The sequence below is a fragment of the Agelaius phoeniceus genome, chromosome 26, assembly GCF_051311805.1.
Source record: "Agelaius phoeniceus isolate bAgePho1 chromosome 26, bAgePho1.hap1, whole genome shotgun sequence".
Lineage (NCBI taxonomy): Eukaryota > Metazoa > Chordata > Aves > Passeriformes > Icteridae > Agelaius > Agelaius phoeniceus.
The window spans coordinates 1528115-1547496 of NC_135290.1; the positions used below are offsets into that span (position 1 = coordinate 1528115).

Consider the following 19382-nt stretch of genomic DNA (forward strand, 5'->3'; position numbering starts at 1 on the left):
CACAGAGGGTGACAGGCTGGCTGTGCATGCTTGCTTGTACCTTAGTTTCATACAGCTCACCAGTTTATGGCAGTTGCCTTCATGCTTCAGAAACATACTTCAACTAAAGCAACAAGCTGCACACACCTGCTCTTGCTCTTTTCTGGAAGTTTCAGTCAAATTCTCCCAGTTGCAGGAGTGTTTGTTAAGGCCAGGCCCAGTTCTACTTCCTCCCTATGATCAGGTTTGGTTCCTGATTTAATCTTACTGTTAGTAAGAAGATACTGATTCCCTGGTTTGTTAGGAAGTCTTACAAACAGGGCTTTATTAAGTTATGTACAAAATGTGTTCTGCTACTGTGGATCCCCTTCTTGGTCTGATTGTTGCTCCTCTTCTTCCTCCCCTTTGTGTTTTTCCAGTTTTGCCATGAGCTCTGAAAAACAGAACAGGCACAGTGAGGCTCCAGGTGCAGGGGCTGCCCCAGAGCCAGGGCTCCAGGTGCTGTGAACACCCAGGACCAGGGCAGCTACCAAAAACCCCTGGCCTGCAGAGGCTCAGCTTGGAGCCACCTGATGGCTGAGTCCAGGCAGGAGCAGTTGCAGTCATTCCCTCAGTGCTTTAATGACCTCACAAGCTGCTGCCTCTGCTCCCCACTTGCTCCCCAGGTTCCCCACCTGGGCAAGCACAGATGCTCAAGTTGCATCTGTGATTCAATATTTCCTGACACTAGACCCTGCTCTCTGCTGTGATTCAATATTTCCTGACACTAGAACCTGCTCTCTGCTGGCAGCCAAGAGCTGTGAACGGAAGGAGCTGGTGCCTTTGCTGCTCAGGTGCTCCCCCAGCCCCTCTCTCCCCAGGTGCCCCATACCTTTGGCAGGGTTGAAGACCCCGTTGGTTTGCTTGTCGCAGACGTAGCAGCGCTGGGATTTGCGGTAGTGCTGCAGGGCACAGCTCTCACAGAAGTAGTGCCGACACCTGGACGGAGACACGGAGCTCACTGCAGGGCCCCAGACACAGCCACTGTGTCCTGGGGTCAGACACTGCTCACTGCTGGCCACAGGAGCACCAAGGTTGAGAATGACCTCCACCAGAGTCCAACCTTGTCACCCAAACCAGAGCCCTGAGTGCCATGGCCAGTTGGTCCTTGTTCCCCAGGGATGGGGGCTCTCCCAGCTCCCTGGGCAGCGCCTTCCCCTGCCTGACAGCTCTCCATGGTCCCCAAGGGAGGCAAAAGTGAGCTGCAGCCATCCCTGTCCCGTGGAAGGTGTTTCAGCATTGCTTCACTCATGTGCAGCAACAGCACAGAGCCACCAGTGAGCTCTCCCAGACACAGGACAGCGTTCAGAGTGAGACAGGGCTGTCCTCAGCCTCCTCCTCATCCTCACCAAGCTCCTGGCTTCCCCATGCACACACTTCTCTGCTTGGGCAGTGCAGCTGCCATTCAGTGTGCAGGAGGAATGATGGCATGAAAACAAAATCTCAGGCTTAAGGGGGAAAGATGAGGCAATGAGGCAGCATTTGTGGAAATCTAAAAAGTGCTTGAGTAAGTGCTTGAGATCCCTTCCAAGGGGATGCTCCAGATGCAGCTGTGAGACTCCCTGGCTCTCAGGATTCCCCCACCCACCCGAAAGCCAGGGCAGACAACGAGCAGGTTCCACCCACAGCCTGTGGGCTGGGCTTGTCTTTGCCTCAATAGTGAATGAGTGACTCCCGAGCTGCATTGACAGCACACGTGGCTGCTCGTGCCAAACAAGCACTTACTTGGTGACCACGGGGTTCTTGAAGGAACCTCTGCAGATGAAGCATTTGAAAGGCATGTCCTCCTCATCACTGCTCACCTCGTAGTTTTCATCATCTGCAGAAGAGAAAGTGAACCAGAGTGGAGTGAGAGGCCAGCCCAGCCCATGTGTGGGGCACAAAATAATAAATAAGGGGAGAGCACAGCAGGTGGGATTCAATCTGCTGGAAACAATGCAGCTCTGGCATCTGGGTGTTGCTGATGTCAGTAACACGTGTGGGACTCTGCTATAATTAGGGCTAATGAGCCAGCAGGCCTGTTGCTCATCTCAGGAGAAAATTCTTTTCTACTTCACCCACTCACTGCTATAAAGAGAAACATCCTCCAGCCCCCTCCTGTTTTTTAGATTGTCTTCCAAACCAGCTGCCACCAAGTTCTGGCTCCAACTGAGCAGAGAATAGCCCCCATTGGCACAGCAGCACTCATGAGCCCTGAGCACTCCTGAGCTCTGGACACTGAGTGACAAATGACATCCCACCCCCTGGGCATCAGGGGGACAGACAGTCCCATCTCCCAGCTCCACACAGCAGTGCTCTCCTTCCCAGAGAGCCAGGGGCTGTCTGAAAGCAGCAGCTGTGCTCAGCAGTGTCAGTGCTTGCTGCCCCCCAGCTGATCCTGCAGCAGGAGTCCCCCGAGGCCCCGGTACCGTTGACGCCGTAGCGGCCCTCGTCCAGCTCCCGCTCGATCTGCCAGCCGTGCTTGTAGTCCGAGCGGTCGTGCAGGAACTTGCAGCTGTCTGAGCAGCACAGAGAAAGAGGAAATAAGAGACAGGCTGCAAGGGCAGAGTGTTACCAGGACACCCAATTCCAGGGCAGCCTAAGCTCTGCCCAGCAGGAGAAATCTGATTGCTCCTTCTCCAGGGCAGCACTAAGCTCCTGGAGCAGGTACAGGATCCCTCAGTGCTGACAGGCTGTGAGCATCATCCTCTCTGTGCGACAGGGACAGTTCCAGCAGTTATGCACATGGGAAGTGGGATAAGGAACAGGAAAACCCATCCCTCACATGCTCTGAGTCCACACAATACCTGTAAGAATGTGGGTCACTGGAACATCCCAGGGGTCCCTTCCAGGATCCTATAACCACTAATTAGAGGCCCTGGGCTTTCAGAAGGGATGGCACGAATGACAGCCTTACACAAACAGCTCTGCACAGAAGGGGCTGTGGCTCAGCACCCCGAACACGGGGTCACAGCTGGACTGGATGCCCTGGCATGCCTGGGGCTCAGCTGCAGCACGGGGCACTCACCCCCGAAGCCGCAGAACCCGGTCTCCTTGTAGTCCTTGCAGATGTCGGGCTGGTAGTCCCAGCGCACCGTGGCCCGCAGGTGCTCTGGAGCACGGATGGGGCCTTTCCTGAAGGGGGAAAAGAGGCTCAGCCCCGCTGCAGAGTGGCCCTGGAGCAGGGCCCTGGCCAGAACCACACAACATACGGGTCAGGCAGAAACTGGCAGTGACAGCAGAGTTCAGCCCCAGACACTGCCTTTGGGATGGTGCGGTCACAGACCCCGAGGCTCATCCCAACCCACCTCACCATTCCTGAGGAGGCATTTCCCATCGATGTGTCCTTGGGCTTCACATACTTCTGGTAGTTGTTAATGCCACGGTAAATTTTATCATCTTCCTTTCCTCTCAGCTCCTAGGAGAGCAAGACGGGATCATTAAGGATCAGGAGAGCTTCATGACATGAATCAATTGCCACCACTCTGACACCAGTCTCCCTTCCCACCTTGCCTTCCTTAACACCAAGATGCCAATAAAGGCACAAAACCCCTATTAGCAAAGGTTGCACTCCTGGCTCCTTGAACTTGTAGGGAAGATGAGACTCTGACTCTTCTTGGTGTGCAGAAGGGGATGAGCAAAGCACAGGCTCTCCTGCTGCAGAGCAGGAGCTCCTGAGGAGCAGGGCTGACTCACCTCCTGGATTTTCTGGCTGCGCTCAAAGATGGCCTGGGCATCCTTCTCCTTCTCTGTGTCCAGTTCATACACTGCTGTGGCTCCCATGTCTTCTGGGCCAACAGGTTTCTGAAAAGCAAGGAAAACTTGTGGCAAGAGCGGAGGGAACACCTGGACAAGACAGAGAGCTCCTGTCTACTTGAAGGGTTGTCACAGAGCAAGAACTGAACAGAAAAGCTTGCAGAGTGCCAAAGCTGTCACCTCCTCCCATCCCTTCTCATTCTTCCCAGAAGGTTGGGCAAACCAAAGGCTGCCTCCCTTGGTATCAGCCAAAGATGATCTAACCCTGAAAATACAAACCCAACAGTTGAGCAAACCTGATCCAACTGGTCCCTCTCCTGAAAAATCTCTGCAGTGTTGGGAAAGGCCAGTGGCATCCTGGAGTTTTAACTCCCACCTCTAAAAGGGAAAGGCCAACCTGTGATGGCCTCCCGTGGAGGAAGGGACTATCAGAGTAAACCCAGCACAAGGTGCTTGGCTATTAAGAGGGGACAGGGAGGGGCACTGATAGGAAAGAATGTCCAATCCCATGTTTAGAGTGGCAGATTCTGTCTGTGAGGAGTGGGATCCCCAGCCCCACCTGAGCTGACACCCCAGGCCCTCTGCTGCCTGTCCTTACCGCCGACCTGGTGGATTTGTAGGTGACGCCGATCTCCTTGGCAGGATCCTCATCCTCGCTGCTGCTCGGCGCGTACTCCGGCCTCTCCCTCGCGCAGCGCCTGGTCTGGGGGGGAGGAAAGGCTCCAGCGCTGTCCTGGCTGCGCCTGGCAGGCCCCCGCAGGCAGCCCTGGATGGAGCAGGAGCCCCCTCGGAGCTCCCTTACCTTCTGGATCATGGGGTTGGCGGTGTCCCGCCGCCGCTCCTTGCGCACCACAGTGCTGCCCTCCTCCTCGCTGCTCTCTGCGGGGAAAGCCGGGCGTGAGGGGCTGGGCCCGGGCCTGAGGCAGCCCCGGCCCCGGCGGGCTGGGGACACCCAGGCAGAGCCAACAACTCCACCCTGGGAGCGCTGTCCAAATGCTCCCGGAGCTCGGGCAGCCTTGGGGCCGGGACCGTTCCCTGGGAGCCTGGGCAGTGTCCGACCACCTTCCAGGGGAAGAACCTTCTCCTAATAGCCGACCTAAATCCCTGTGACACAACTGCCGGGGTCCCTTACGCCCTCGGGCTGGCCCAGCCCCGGTGTGGGCAGCGCTGGGGGCGGCACCAGGCCCTTCCTCGCCTCTCCGCTGCACCGCACCGCCCCAGCTCGGCTCCCCGCGCCGCCCGGGTCCCCCAGCCCTCACCCCGCTCCTGGTCGCTGCCGGGCCGTTTTCGCCGGCCGCTGCCCGCGGCCCGGACCCGCTTCTTGAACACGAAGCTGCAGACGCCGCTCTCCTCCGCCATCCTGTGCCGCCGAGACCGCGGCGCTGGACAGAGCGGCGCCGGAGCGGCCGGGGCGGCCGGCGCCCCCTGCGGGCGCGGAGGACTCAGCGCCCCGGGCGGGGCCGGGGGTCCCGGGGGTGCTGCTCTGGACCCTGAGCCCAACTCAGAGCCCAGCTCTGAGACCGCTCTGAGCCCAGCTCTGAGCCCCGCTCTCTGCACAGTCCCTGCTCTCTGCACAGCCCCCTTCCCTCTCTACAGTGTGGCTGTCCCACCGCTGGCTCACATCTGGAGTGCAATTCCTCATTTATTTGCACTCGATGCCCTTTGAGCAATGCAGAGTGACAGAGGTTGTAAATCACATCACCGCTGTCTCCTTGTCCAGTAATCACTCCCGTGAATTCCTCAATCGTGTTTTTTGTACAGTAAACTGCACACAGAACACCTGTCTCTGCAGCTGGGCTCAGGCTTTGGGCCACCTCCAGCCAGCGTTTAGCTCTTTCCAGTGGCACCACACTGTGTTCAGGAGCCAAACAAGAATATTTGTTCCAGAATCATCATTTTCAAAGATATTCCCATCACTCCATTGTATATTTTCCTCCATTTATGGCCCATTGGAGGGCTTTGAGAGCCTAAAGTCCTCAGAGCTACAAGTTATTGCCGCCTCTCTCCTGATCCATGGCCATTCCAGCTTCCTTGGCTGGCGTGAAACCACCTCCAGGTTTTAACTATTCATATTTATATTAATTCCTGATGTTTTGTCCTGTTTGTGGGGAAATCCCAGCCCTCCAAACACCATGGGAAGCTGCCTTTATAGTCCAGGCAGTGCTTTTGCTCTGGGACCCTGCTCTGGCAGATCCACCACTCCCGTGCTCGGCTTATCAGCTCTCCATGGAATAAACCCTGGGTTTCTGAAACCACCACACATCAGTTTTACCCCTCTGGAGGGTGACAAGTGGGGAGCACTGGAATCCTCCTTTCCTGCTGCTGCCTGATAAGATCCTTCCTATGCACGCAATGGGCTGAGGTGTGGGAAATGTGGCTTTTGCAGACACTGGAGGGATGGATCCTTTGGGATGCTATAGGATCCCTTATGGGGTCAGGATGGATCCTTTGGGATGCTCCAGGATCCCTTATGGGGGCAGGATGGATCCTTTGGGATGCTCCAGGATCCCTTATGGGGGCAGGATGGATCCTTTGGGATGCTCCAGGATCCCTTATGGGGGCAGGATGGATCCTTTGGGATGCTATAGGATCCCTTATGGGGTCAGGATGGATCCTTTGGGATGCTATAGGATCCCTTATGGGGTCAGGATGGATCCTTTGGGATGCTCCAGGATCCCTTACCAGGGTCAGGATGGATCCTTTGGGATGCTCCAGGATCTCTTACCGGGGTCAGGATGGATCCTTTGGGATGCTCCAGGATCCCTTACAGGGGTGGGTGAGTGCCACGCAGAGAGAGCCCAAGGCCGTGTCCAAAGCTTGGGGCGAAGCCAATGTGCACACGCAGCTCATGGGAGAGAGGCTGGAGGAGCTAATTAGCGGGGGCGTAATTGCACCCCGTGCCAGAAAGCAGAAGGGTCGCCCCAGGGCCGGCGCTGTGGGATCGGGGAGGCTGCGGACGGCCAGGCAGAGGGAGCTGGGAGCCGGGGGAGCGGGGAAGGTTCGGGGTTAGAGGTTGGCTCCACACAAAGGAGCGAGCGGCTGGAAGCCGGTTCGACGCCGAGAGCCAATCGCTGCTGCGGCCCCGCGATAAAAGGGCTCGGAGCCGGCGCGGGGAGCGCAGGAAGCGGCTCCGCTTCACGGCCGCGGCCTCTGCGGCGGGACACGGGCAACAGAGCCCCGGGCACGGCACGGCACGGCACAGCCCCGGGCACGGCACAGGCACGGCCCCGCCCTGCGGACCCTCCTGCTCGGCGGTGAGCTCGGCTCGGGGGCGGCGGGAGGCGGCGGCGGCGGCGAGACAATGCCGGCCCCGGGAGCGGGGCTGAGGGGCTCGCCCGCACCGGCGGTCCCGGTTCCCGAGCACACCGGGCTGGGGGGGCCGGGGCAGCCCGAGCGGCAGGCGGGGAGCGAGAGGCAGGGATGGAGAGGAGCGGGGATGGAGAGGAGCGGGGAGCGCCCCGGGGAGCGGCTGCGCTGCTCAGGAGCCGCCCCGCACTCGGGCTCGCCCCCAGCCCCGCTGCACCGGCAGCTGCTCGGCCGCGGGGCGCGGGAGGAGGTTCGGGCTCGGAACATGGGGACAGCGGAGCCCCGGAGGTGGCCGGGGGTTCTGGGCCGGGGGAACGGGGCCGGGGATCGGGGCTCAGAACCGGAGCCAGCTCCCCGTGCCCGCGGAGCCCTCGAGAGGGGCCGGTAGCGGCGGGGCGAGCAGGCCCTGCTGGCCCCATCCGCTCCGGGGTGCGTATGTGGGGCCGTATTTCGGGGCGTATCTGGGGGCTCACGTTCCCGCTCGGGCTGTAGTCCCCTCTTTGTTGTGTGCTGCAGTACATGCCGGAGGGCGGCTGGACAGATCCGTTTTATTAAGCTGATCAGAAAAAGCAGAGATGGAAGAAAAACCTGTTAGATCCCGACCGCCTTATCCCCCTTGGTTAATGCCTGCCAATTCCCGATGTGTGTCTCCTACCGCCTCGTCCAGGCTGCATTTAAACCTTTCCAGCGACAGGTCTTTCATCACTTCCCTGGGGAGGCTGTTGCATGACTGTGAGATTTAATAACAACACAAATGCCCTGGGCTCTGACATAACCCTTAACAGCCAGGGATCTCCCAGGGCTTCACAAAGGAGAGCAGCTCTGTTTTCGTCGAGGGGAGAGGGGAAAAAGGGAACAGAAAAAATGAAATTATTTATCCACTGCCACCCAAAATTAGCAGCAGATTTAGGAATGAAGCCCAGGTCTCCCAAGTCCCAGTCTGGTGCTGTAACTACTGTGTTTTGAGCCAGCCTGATCTGTCTAATCCCCTTGGATCACTTCAAACAAGCTAAGATAGCTTGTCGATCATATTTATGATCAATTTTCTGCTGGTTTTTTTCATGGTGTGGGTAACAGTTTTGAAAAGAAAAGCTGCTAATCCAGCCTTGAAAACTGGGCTTTGTCCACCAAAGACGTCGTGTGAGGGCTCTCACAGGGAAGACATCTGGTGCCTCAGCTGAGCTGTTGTGTGTTTAAGGCCAGGAGTAGCACATCTGCAGCATTATTAATGTAGATTACAAAATAATTGCAGGGCAATCGACCAAGCCTAGCCTGACACAGCCCCAGTGTTCATGTCCTTTTTAAATGGGAGTCCTACAAGGAGCAAATTCCCAGTTCCAAACTGAGGATCTGTCAGAACCAACCTCTTGGGCTTTGCTAAGTGGTGGATGCATCTTCATTCTTAAACAGCTTAAAACCAGGTTCCTGACCTTTTTTTGGTCAGCAAAAATCCCAGGAGGCTTCTCGTTAGGGAAGGGAATTTCTCTTCTGGTTTCCTTGAGTGGGTAATTCCTGGGAGTCTTCAACGACCCCTCTGGTCCTGGAGGGTGGTGAAGTTTTTCTTTTCCTTTTCTCCCGCCCTCAGCTCTTGCAGGGTTTTGCCAGGCAGCTGCCATGTCCCCCCAAGACATGTCTGCTTTTCCCTGCCAGTTAAGTCATTTTTATCTGCCATCTGGGGGTGTTGCAGCGCTTACCTCGCTCTTAGCAAAAGCCCTGGGATGGAAAACATTAAATCTGGACAAAAGGATTATTGCAATATCAGTGTTAAGCACACTTTCGACATGTTTTTCACTCCTGTGGTGTGCCCATAACCCTCTCCATATGTCCAGCTCGGGGTTTTCAGTGGCAAGATGCCTCAGCATCCTCTGATGTGCCTCTCCAGGGATTACTTTTCCTGGCACACTCATTGCTCCACTGCAATCTTGTGGATTTCGGAGAACCAGATCCTATCCTGGGCTCTATGGCACCTTGGATCCTAAAAAGAAGGATAGAGATGAAGGCTGAAAATAGCTGAGGCAGCTCAAAAAGGATGGTATTTGAAGAGATTTAACTACCAATATCATTTTGGTCATGTTTTCTTCTTATACAATCTGCATTTGGACAGCAAACAGCGGCTTTTGCAGGGCTCGTGTGGAGGCAGGGACCATGGAAAGGGGTTGTGATGTGTTTTGGAGTGCCTGCAACTGGACCCACTCTTGCTCTTACTGCATCTGCAGGCGATGAAACAGCAAAAGCTTTTTGTGGGGTCTCTCAAAGCCCAAGAGATGGGCTCATCCCATGGAATCAGAGAATCCTTCAGGCTGGAAAAGTTCTGTAAATCATAGTGTCCAGCCATTCCGCAGCACTGCCAAGGCCATTGCTAACCATGTCCCCAAGTGCCTTAAACCCCTCCAGGGATGGAAACTCCACCACAGGAAATGCCAGTGCAGAGTCTGGTGAGTAACAGGTGATATTCCACGAGAGGAAATCAGCCAAGGCAGCACGGAGAGGTTGTGTTAGAGGAAGGAGGAAATTACTGGCAATTACAGCTCCATTAACTGGAGCACAAGGAAAGGTTGGTTTCTAGACCAGGTTCTGGAAGAGCACTCAGATGTGCTGTTGGGAAGCAGAATAAAATTCTGGGTGGTTTCAACACAGATTAACACAGATTGTGTCAGGCTGGCTCAGTGTCTTCCTTGGATATGATAAATGACTTCTGAAACAACAAGGCCTCATGATAGAGCCCCAAGGAAATGATTATTTTAGGTGGAGACAGGAAAAGGGACAGGGAAAAGAGAGCAAAATACAAGGAAGACACTTGGATTCTTCTGCAAGAAGGGATGTAAAACATCAGGCCAGAGGTTTTCAGGGGTGCTGGAGTTTTGTATCAGAATACCAAGGTCTGAGATCTCCCAGTGAGGAGCTGCCAGACCAGCTCACCTGTTTGCCACCACGGTGGCTGTGGCAACAGAGAGCCCACCAGGTGAGAACTGCTTAAAGGGAATCTGCTTCTCCTGAACGTGGTTACTCCTTATGGATCCCTCTGAGAGGCAAAATATGATGGGAGAAGAACTAATGTCTAATGTACATTTGAGTAGGAGAGCAGGGTGATGTTTCCAGGTGGAGCATGGTTTATGGAAGAGATTAGGGAAGCCATGGGCTGTTTGCCTATGGTGCTTGTTTGCAGCAGGTTGATATTGCACCTCATCAGTCCCTTCTGCAGAGCTCCCAAGGTTTCTCCCAGTGAAGCATTTGTGTCTAATGTCCAGCCTGAACCTCTCAACCTGCAGTTTTTGTCTGGCGCTACTGAAAGTTTGTCTCTGCTTGGAAAAGCCTCTTCTCATCCTCCTGGCAGGATTCCTGCTGCGCTTCTCTGCTCCATCTGAACTCCCAGCAAGACAGGAGATCCCAGGGAGCAGGGACTTCCTTTAGATCATGATTTTTAATGGATGCCATTAAACACAGCCACAATCCCAGGAAGTGGCTGCCTCAGTTTCTCCTTCTGGAAAGCAGGTGAAGCCCAGTAGGGTCCTTCTGGCCTGTGGGCCCCTCCCTGAGAGGCAGGGCAAGGAGCAGCCCAGTCCCCTGGTGCTTCCAGAGCTGTGCACCTTCTCCTCAGGGCAGGCAGGGATGAAAGCGACAGAGGGTGGGCAGGGGCTTCCCTTGGGCTCCCCCTCACTCCTGTGGGTCCCCCATTGTTGCCCTGACAAAGGCAGCCCTGTTCCTCCCCACAGCTATTCCTTGTCAGCATCCCTCAGCATTTTGGCTGCAGATTTCCTGCCCACTGGCAGCCTCTCAAGAGGCAGAACGTGGATGGAAAGGGGATGAGTGGAGCAGGCTGCTGCAAGGTGGCTCCTGGCCGTGGGGTGAGGCAGGGCCAGGCCCAGGGATCTCTCCAGCAGGGGAGGGGTGTCCCCAGAAATGTCTGGATTCTCCTCCCTGAAGTCCCCCAGCCTGTGCTGAGCCAGCAGGGACCTGCCCTGGCTCCCCAGTACCATGAGGTCAAGTGGCTGGCTCAAAGCCATACAAGAGCCAGGACCTGAAGCAGAATGAAGGGATTCCATGGTCGAAGCAGGAGCTGTGGCCACTGGGCTGGCTCCACCATCCCTTCCCTGGCACTGCTGTGCCAGCTCTGGCCTGGCCTCTTTGATGCTGGCTTTGCACCACGCTTGGCTTCATGGTGGGGTCAGCTGTGAGACCCCAAGAGTGCAGAGACTGAGCCTTGGGAGCTGGGTGATCCCAGGCTCAGGAGAGGCTCTTCCAGCTCCTGTTCACCTCTTCCCACACTGGCCAGCAGAGAGGGATGAAGGCTGTGGAGCTGGGGGGGTCAGTGCTGGCCTGTGTGTGGGTTTCACTGGTCCTGCACAGGATCTCATGGACATCCATCCCCACAGCCACCAGCTCAGGCCAAGATTTCTTGGGGAAAGCCCTGGCAGCCTCTCCATGCTCTGGGGTCACTCCACGTCCTCTGAGGATGGAGGAGGAAGGGGGCCCGGATCCCCCAGGCCGTGCTTTGCCTTTGGGGAAGCCTCCTGCAATGGAGCAGCGATCCCTGCAGTAAACAAACCCTTCCCAGGGCTGCTAATGGGAACCATCTGGCAGAGAGGGGCCCCTCGCCCTCTGCACTCACTCTCCTTCCCTGTCGGGACCCACCGGGCCGGGAACTGCTGGGTCTGCATTGGGATCCAGCCCCGCTGGGTCTGCACCGGGAATGGGTCGGGCCTGGGCTGGGAATGGGCCGGGTCAGCATCGGGAACGGGCCAGGCCTGCACCGGGAATGGGCTGGGAACAGGCCGGGTCAGCACCGGGATCCAGCCCTGCCGGGCCTGCACCGGGAACAGGCTGGGAACGGGCCGGGCCTGCACCGGGAATGGGCTGGGAACGGGCCGGGCCTGCACGGGGTCAGCACCGGGAACGGGCCGGGCCTGCACGGGGTCAGCGCCGGGAACGGGCCGGGCCTGCACGGGGTCAGCGCCGGGAACGGGCCGGGCCTGCACGGGGTCAGCACCGGGAACGGGCCGGGCCTGCACTGGATCTACACTGGGATCCAGCCCTGCTGGCCCCTCTGGAGAAGGGAACAGGGAAATGCTCCCTGCACCCTCCTGGCTGCAGGAAACCTGATCCGTCAGAGGCAGGCTGAGGCTGGGGACTGCCCTGGGGCCACCCCAGATGTTCCCTCTCCCTCCATCTGCCCCAGGGTCAGGCAGGAAGGTGCGAGGGGATGCAGGAGGCTGTTGGGGAAAAGCTCTGTGATGGAGCAGTGTTGCCTTCCTCCCCTCAAACTCCTCCCTGCTTGGAGCCATCAGTTGCTGCAAGGGGCAGGATGAGAGAGGCTGGAAGGCAAAGGGGTTCTCTCACCTTGTCCTGAGCTGAAAACCTGAAACTGCTGGCATGACCTGGAGAGGAGGACAGTCCTCACTCCTGCTCTTCCCAGGCTGTGCAAGTGACTAAGGACTTTAGGGAGCAGAGATTTGGGACAGTCAGATCTGGCATTTATGGTGCCAGTCTCCACTGTGGGCTTTGTCACGTGTGCCCGCTGCACCCTTCAAAGCCAGCGAGCCCCAAGGCTTCCCAAGCCCCTGTGAAGGCTTTGTAGCATCAGTGTGGCAGCTTGTCCTTAGGCTCTGCCTGTGTCACCACATCTCCCCTCTCCTGGAGGCTGCTGGTGGCTGCCTTGGGCCCCAGCCCCAAGCTGTGCTCCTGAGAAGAGCCATGACAGCAGCCAAGAGCCTCCAAGAGTCCCTCTTGCAGTTTCTCACTTGCTCTGGTTCCCTTATCGCCCCAGCACACCCTTCCCCTTTGAGATTTCTGCTCTTGCCTCCTGCCCTGCAGCAGGAAGGAGGTTTGAAGGCTGAAGAGCAGCAGCTGCAGCGAGGGGCTGGCTGGAAGCACCAGAGGGTCTGTGCACAGAGGGCAGAGGGGCTGTGTGGGAAACATCCTGCCATGGGGGGGATAAGTGGGTGGAATTGAAGGGAAAGGGGTTTGGGTGCATGAGGAGCAGAGAAACAAAGAGTGGGTGGAAGCAAAAATGGGTTTATCACAGAACCCCTGAATGGTTTGGGTTGGGGGGACCTCAGAGCTCATCTCATCCCACCCCTGTGCCATGGGCAGGGACCTTCCACTGGAGCAGCTCCTGGGGAAGGGCACCAGCGGTGTGGGGAGTCTGGAAAAACCCAGGGAAAGAAAGTGGGACAGGGGAGGAAGATGAGCTGCAAGGGAAGGGAAGCTGGGGGAGGACAAATGTTTGTAAGAAAGGCTGGGGTGAAGGTGAAAAGCAGGTGAAAAGGGAGAGGGTTGTGCATCTGTGTCAGAGCTGTGTGTGGCGTGGGGACACCAGGTCTTTGGGGTCCCTCATGTTCCCTGCAGGGTCCGTGCTGGGCTGCAGGACCTCACAGACCCCAGCAGCACAAAGAGCAGGTCCTGTCCCAGGAATGGGGGCAGGGAGGGGCTGTGGGGCTGGCCCCCAGCAGATGCTGGGTTCAGCAGCAGCAGCAGCCTGCGAGCAGGCTCAGAGCAGGAAATAACAACCAAACCGCAGCGAGACGGGAAATGATTCTGATAGAGCGGGGCTGGGCCTCAGCTGGGGCTGGGAAACGTTTGCAAGCAGGGCTGAGAGGGGCACCCAGCACCTGGGGAAATGCTCTTTCAACTCTGAAAGCAGCCATGAATTTTAGGTGCTTTGCTGGTGTAACTCAGGCCTGCTGGGGACTGCAGCCAAAGAGCCCCCTAAAGCCCAGGACATGTTGGCAAATGTCCCTCTGAGGTGGGCATTGAGGAGATGCCCCTGCCCCAAGCCCTCCACCCTGACGTGTCCCTGCCCTGGGGCTTTCTCAGTGTCTAGCCCAGTCCTTGGGCAGCAGGAAGGTTTTTGGGGTGGCAATATGAGGCCAAGGGGGTTCAGTAAGACAGGGAAGCAGCCTCAGGCAGAGGCAGGTGCTGGTTTTCCAGCCTCTAACTCATCCCCATCATTGCAGAGCCACCCCTTCCCCCTTCTTTTCTCTGCTCTGCTCCTCCCTTGGCAGCATCACTCAGCCCCACAGCTCTGTCCTCTGTATTCAAACCAGGGCTCATCTTTCACGGGTGTTTTGAGGGTAAAGTGTGGTGGGGAAAACCCCTGAGGAGCTGTCAGTGCCTTTTTAGCTCTTTTTTACCTAAAGGGGTGATTTGCAATGCTGGTGTTTTTTTCCTGTGCTGGTCCCAGCCCTGTCAGCCTCATCCTCCCAGGCACATCACAAGGGCTCAGCCTAAAGGCACCGAAGACAAAATCCCCATCACTGGCTCTGCTGAGCTGGGATCAGCAAGACTTTTCTGGGCTAAAATTGGACTCAAACCACAGTCCCTTCCTCCAGCAACACCAGTCCTTGGGTGGCTGCATTAGTAAAACACGGGGTGCTGGTTTTGCTGCCTTGATTCAGGACCAGCCTTGCTGCCAGTGGTCATTGCCTGGCAGGTGCTTCCACTCATGGCTTTGGAGTAGAAGCCATCCCATCGCCTTCCAGGTGTTCAGAGCCCCAGACCCTCCAGCTGCTATCACAGTATTCCAGAGCTGCATCTCCCTGTGCCTCAGTCTCTGGGAAGGGCTGATCTGACCCTGCAGGGAGCTTTGAGCACACCCCAGCTCCTGCAGAGCTGCTGGGTTTGGTGATGAAACCAGCCCCACTCCTGATGACATTTCCTTTCCAGGTGTTGCAAGAGGTCTCTCTTTGACGCCTCTGCAGGGAACCTCGACCCACAGCCTTCAAGCTGAGGATTAAACAGAGGGAGAAGGGGAAGGAGCCATGTTCCAGGCCACGGGAGCAGCCAGCCCAGCCCCAGCTCATGTACGTGAGGTTTGTACCCTGGGGTTTGTATGGGAATTTCAGCTGGGTTTGGGTTCTCAGGGGGGAGGGCTGTACACAGAAGCTTCGTTCCTGACCTGACACTTTAGGGTGATCAAAGGCACAGCCACAGCTACTCAAAGAGCAGAACTGGGGACGGGAATGTTCCAGCAGAAGGTGCTGTTTGCTGAGCACACTGGACGCCAGCCTCAGGCTCTGCTCCATCCACAGCTCCTGGAGCTGCTGTCTGTTTGTTTGTGTTTCCATGGCTTTCCGTGATCACAATTGAGAGCTTTGGAGCTGGAGTGATTGGAGATGGAAAAACATAAAGGTTCAAGAACATCTCCTGCTGGGACAGGATACGGCCCTTCCCCGAGGGAAGATCTATCAGATATGGAATGGAGAGTGTGCCTGGCTGGCCAGGAGGCTGCCGAGAAGTGACAGCAGCCCTGGGCTGCTGCAGCCTTGGGAACGGATGTCTCAGCTCCAGAGAGGCAGCTTTTCCTCAGCTCTGGTCAGCTGAGCCTGGAAACAGCACATTAAACCCTAACCCCAGGAGAGCAGCTGTGGTTGTTCTCCCAGTGCCAAGGGATGCAACTGGTTTTACACAGCCTGAGCCTCCTCCTGCCCCTGGCCCACTGTTGACTTTGGCTCCTGCTTCCAGTCCTCGTGGGACTGGGAGGAAAATCACAAAATCATGTCCCTGACCTCAGGCAGTGAGAGCAGCTGGGAAACCTCTGAGGAGGCAGCTCGGCGAGGGGAGAGCTTCCTGTGCCTCCTTTGGACAAACTGTTTCCCAAAATACAGAGGAGAAACGATGGGGAAGGACAGGGCAGGAGGAACAGGGGGTGGGGATCAGCCTGGGGCAGAGAGGGGCAGTGCTGGGCAGGCAGAGCCAAACTGGGTGACATCCTGGGGGGATGTCCTGGGGTCACACTGCCCTGACCTTGGGAACAAGGCAGGAGGGGGACGAGCCAGCCCTGGCTGGTCACCTTGCTGGAGTGCCCTTGGATCCCGGCTTTGGTGAGGAGAGAGCACTTCCATCAGTGCCCAGGAGGGTGGAACTGCTGGGGTGGCTGTCAGGAGCCAGCAGGTGTGGGGTGGGTGCAGGATGTGCACTGGTGAGGGGAGATTTGGAAGGGATGAGCTGTTGCAGCTGCAGGGACTCGATGCAAAGAGACCCTGCCTGAAACCTGGGGCACAGGTAGGGGCTGCTCAGTGCTTGGGGCTGTGCCCCTGAGCTGCAGCAGCCCCAGAGCTCAGAGCTCTGCCCCGTGCCCTCCTGTGCCCTCTCCACACCCCCAGGGCTGTGCATCTCATTTCCTGCACAGCCCCACTGTCAGGGCTGAAGGGAAGAAGAGGAACTGGAAACAAAACCTTGGCCCCAGGAGGCTCTGGGACAGCGAGGGGCACCCAGCTGTGCCCAGGGGGAAGGGGCCACTGCCCCCTGAGCCTGGGCAAGCACCCACAGGGCAGCATTTCCCCCTGAGCCCTGTGCAGCTCCAGCAAGGGGAGTTAATTACCCCCTCCCAGGGGCAGGAGCAGAGCTGCTGTGTGGAGGTGCGTGGGTCACAGGTGATGGTTTGCAGGTGCAGGTACAGAGGGGTTTGGTCAGGGTCTTGTGCCAAGCTCTCATTTTGCTTTCTCCTTCCCTTTTTAGGAGGCCAAAAGCAGCTCAGGAGGCAGCACAGTGCAGCGCTCCAAGGTACCTTTGCTTTTGCTACACCATAGACTCATCCCAGAATGGCCTGGGGTGGAATGGACCTCAGAGCCCACCCAGTGCCACCCCTGCCATGGCAGGGACACCTTCCACTGCCCCAGGCTGCTCCAAGCCCTGCCCAGCCTGGCCTTGGGCACTGCCAGGGATCCAGGGGCAGCCACAGCTGCTCTGTGCCATCTTGGCAAGGGTGGAAGGGCCAAAAGCCCCCGGGCCAAGCTCCCACCCAGCCCAGCATCAGTGGAGTGGCCCAGGGAGGGTGAGGGAGATGGGGCTGCCTCCTGCTCCCCAGTGCTCCGGTGAATGGAGGGCAGTGGAGGGATCCAGGTTGTCCCAAACTCCTTCCTCATCCTCTGTGTCCCTTTGCTCTGCCCTTGGCCAGTCCTTCAGCCTGAAGGCGCAGGTGAAGGAGATGTGCACTGCCTGCCAGAAAACCGTGTACCCCATGGAGCGCCTGGTGGCCGACAAATTCGTCTTCCACAACTCCTGCTTCTGCTGCAAGCACTGCCACACCAAGCTCAGGTGAGCCAGGCTGTCCCTGTGCGGGGACAGGTGCCACTGCAGCTCTGCAGAGACCCTCCCAAATAGTCCCTCCCATTGCAACCCCTCCCTTGACAGTAGCCAAAGCCCCCCAGCCCACCCATCACAGCAAAGCAAAGGTTTATGTGCACACCTGGGCCCAGCTAAACCCTACCTGGTATGGAAGGAGAGAGGTTCCCCATGAGAGCAGCTCCAGGGGAACACGGAGCTGAGCCAGAGCCTCCTTCTAGAGGACTCAGGGCCAAGCTGAGCTCCCCTGGGACCCCCCATTTCTCCTCTCAGCAGCCCCCAACAGCCTCTGCTGGTGGGAGGGAGCTGTTGGCCCTAAGGGTCCCCTCCTGCATGTTGTCCCCTCTGCTGTCCCGGTGTCCCCAAGCCCCCCAGTTTCCCCAGTGTCCCTGCCTGCTAACCCTGCCCTCCCTCCCCAGCCTGGGCAGCTACGCCGCGCTCCACGGGGAGTTCTACTGCAAGCCCCACTTCCAGCAGCTCTTCAAGAGTAAAGGCAACTACGACGAAGGCTTCGGGCGCAGGCAGCACAAGGAGCTGTGGGTGCACAAGGAGGTGGAGAGCGGCACCAAGTCGGCGTGAGCGGGGCCAGCCCCGCCCCCGGAGCCCCGCAGAGCCGGAGGAGCTGAGCCGGGAGAACTGAGCTGATGTAGAGCAGGACCTGGGCCAGGGGAGAGGGGGAGCCCCTCTTTGGGGGTGCTCAGAGGGGTCCTGCAGGCTGTGAGGACAGGGCAGAGCTGAGCGGGGTGCAGCCCCCAGACCTGGAGCCCTCTCTCTGCAGGCCCCTCTGCCCAGTGAGATCAGAGCAGAAGCAATGCCCCCCATGGGACCCCCAGCCCTGTTGATCCATTTCAGGCCTTGTCACCATGGAAAAGGGATGAGCTGGGGGCTTCTCCAGCCTTTGAGCCACTGCAGAGCTCCCAGCCACACCAGCCCTGCACTGCTGGGGCTCTGGATGAGGAGGGTCCCTGGTTTACATCAGCTCAGTTCAGCTGGGATGGTTCAGCCTTAAGGTTTCACAGTGTCTGTTTTTTATATTTGCCTTCTGGTACGTTCTGCGCTGGAGCCTCGCAGCAGCTTCGCCTGCGCACCTTTATTTTTGTAATACAAGGTTTCCCAGCCTTCCCTGTCCTGTCCTGTGTTCCCAGGGGCCTGGGGAGGTGCTCAGGTCTGCCTCTTGCTGCCCAGGCAGTGTGGAAATAGCTTGTGTCCTTGTGGGATCAGGGAAACATTCCTGGGTACCTGTGTGTCAGTGAGGCTGGGGGAAAGGGGAGGCAGGGAAGGGGAAGAGGCTGCCCTCCCTTCTTTGGGGAGTGCCCAGAGGGCTCCTGCACACCATGAGGAGTAGGCAGAGGTGGCCAGGGTGCAGGCCCCTCATCAGAAGCCCCCCCTGGAGCCCCCAGGTTTTTGGGAACTGAGCCAGCTTTTCAAATTCCACATGGGTCTTGCCCTGTGAGCTGCACAGCCCAGCTGGAACCTTCCACCAGCTTCCAAATGCAGCCCAGAGCACCCTCAAAAGGCATCCACCAGCCTGGGGATCCCCTAGGACCAGATCCACCCCTTTGCCTGATGTGTCTCACACTCTCCCCATCATGCCCTGTGCCTCAGTGGCTCTGCCAGGGGCAGGATGGGGTCAGTGCTGGGGGGGCCTCACAGGTCTGCCCTGGGATCACCCCACTTCCAACCCCTGCTTTGGACACCACAGGCCCTACAAATAATGAGCCCAGCAAGCCCTGCCAGGCTGGAGACACCAGTGCAGGAAAACCAGAGAACGTGGATGAGTCTGGTTTTAATTATTATTTACCTCTTTCCTCCAGGCACACTTTGTACAGCTGTGCTCAGGAACCCCAATTTGTCTTTGAAATTCTACAGGAATTGAGCTTTTCAGAGCCCCCACACAGAGCAGCAGCCTGTGATATCAACATCCCTGACTGATCCCATCAGCTCTGCCGATGCCTGTCTGGGAGAAGCCAAACACAGCCATGGAAACAGGAGATAAAAATGAAAGAGGGAGGAAGATGGGGATGGGTAGCCCAGAGGAGGAAGAAATGGGAGTCTCTGTGGTGCTCCCCCTGCTCAGTACAGCCCTGCTGGGGCTCAGGTGGGCACCCACAGCCAGGCAGAAGCCCCACAGTGGGGATACCTCATGGTCACAGTGACATCTGATTTTGGGGACAGCACTGGCTGAGTGACCAAAGCCTGATGTCGGACAAGTTCATTCTCCTTTCCACTGAATGTCTTTTCAAAGGGCTCCTGGGACACGC

General features: G+C 57.7%; 2 protein-coding genes across 6 annotated transcripts; one reads left to right on the plus strand and one right to left on the minus strand.

The window, feature by feature from the left end:
- Window positions 1-275: 275 nt before the first annotated feature.
- Window positions 276-5168, minus strand: LOC129130928 (E3 ubiquitin-protein ligase RNF113A-like). The gene is made up of 10 exons (XM_054649631.2): window positions 5013-5168; window positions 4556-4632; window positions 4352-4456; window positions 3694-3801; window positions 3306-3415; window positions 3026-3132; window positions 2427-2516; window positions 1744-1837; window positions 851-957; window positions 276-412 (listed from the first exon to the last, which is right to left on the minus strand). Exons 1-10 carry the CDS (start codon window positions 5110-5112, stop codon window positions 333-335), a joined length of 978 nt encoding a protein of 325 aa, XP_054505606.2. The 5' UTR covers window positions 5113-5168; the 3' UTR covers window positions 276-332.
- A 1411-nt stretch (window positions 5169-6579) lies between these two features.
- LIMD2 (LIM domain containing 2) lies at window positions 6580-18240 on the plus strand. 5 transcript variants are annotated; one of them, XM_077190775.1, is made up of 5 exons: window positions 6580-7007; window positions 14757-14867; window positions 16516-16560; window positions 16955-17094; window positions 17541-18240. In XM_077190775.1, the coding sequence occupies exons 2-5, from the start codon at window positions 14817-14819 to the stop codon at window positions 17698-17700; spliced, it is 396 nt and encodes a 131-aa protein (XP_077046890.1). In that variant the 5' UTR covers window positions 6580-7007; window positions 14757-14816; the 3' UTR covers window positions 17701-18240. The 5 variants fall into 5 exon arrangements, with proteins under 5 accessions (XP_077046890.1, XP_054505627.1, XP_077046891.1 ...); XM_054649652.2 differs by having other exon boundaries at window positions 6583-7007; window positions 14722-14867; XM_077190776.1 differs by having other exon boundaries at window positions 6586-7007; window positions 14757-14858.
- The last annotated feature ends 1142 nt before the right edge of the window (window positions 18241-19382 follow it).

What these genes read in the sequence shown, in the direction of transcription:
- LOC129130928 (XM_054649631.2), bottom strand. Translation starts at nt 5,112, where the DNA reads ATGGCGGAGGAGAGCGGCGTCTGCAGCTTCGTGTTCAAGAAGCGGGTC. An exon ending in GGGCCGCTACGGCGTCAACG is followed by an intron (nt 1,838 to 2,426) that starts GTACCGGGGCCT and finishes TCTCTTCTGCAG; the next exon opens with ATGATGAAAACTACGAGGTG. An exon ending in AAGAACCCCGTGGTCACCAA is followed by an intron (nt 958 to 1,743) that starts GTAAGTGCTTGT and finishes GTCTCCGTCCAG; the next exon opens with GTGTCGGCACTACTTCTGTG.
- LIMD2 (XM_077190775.1), top strand. Translation starts at nt 14,817, where the DNA reads ATGTTCCAGGCCACGGGAGCAGCCAGCCCAGCCCCAGCTCATGTACGT. An exon ending in CCCCAGCTCATGTACGTGAG is followed by an intron (nt 14,868 to 16,515) that starts GTTTGTACCCTG and finishes TTCCCTTTTTAG; the next exon opens with GAGGCCAAAAGCAGCTCAGG. An exon ending in GCACAGTGCAGCGCTCCAAG is followed by an intron (nt 16,561 to 16,954) that starts GTACCTTTGCTT and finishes GCCCTTGGCCAG; the next exon opens with TCCTTCAGCCTGAAGGCGCA.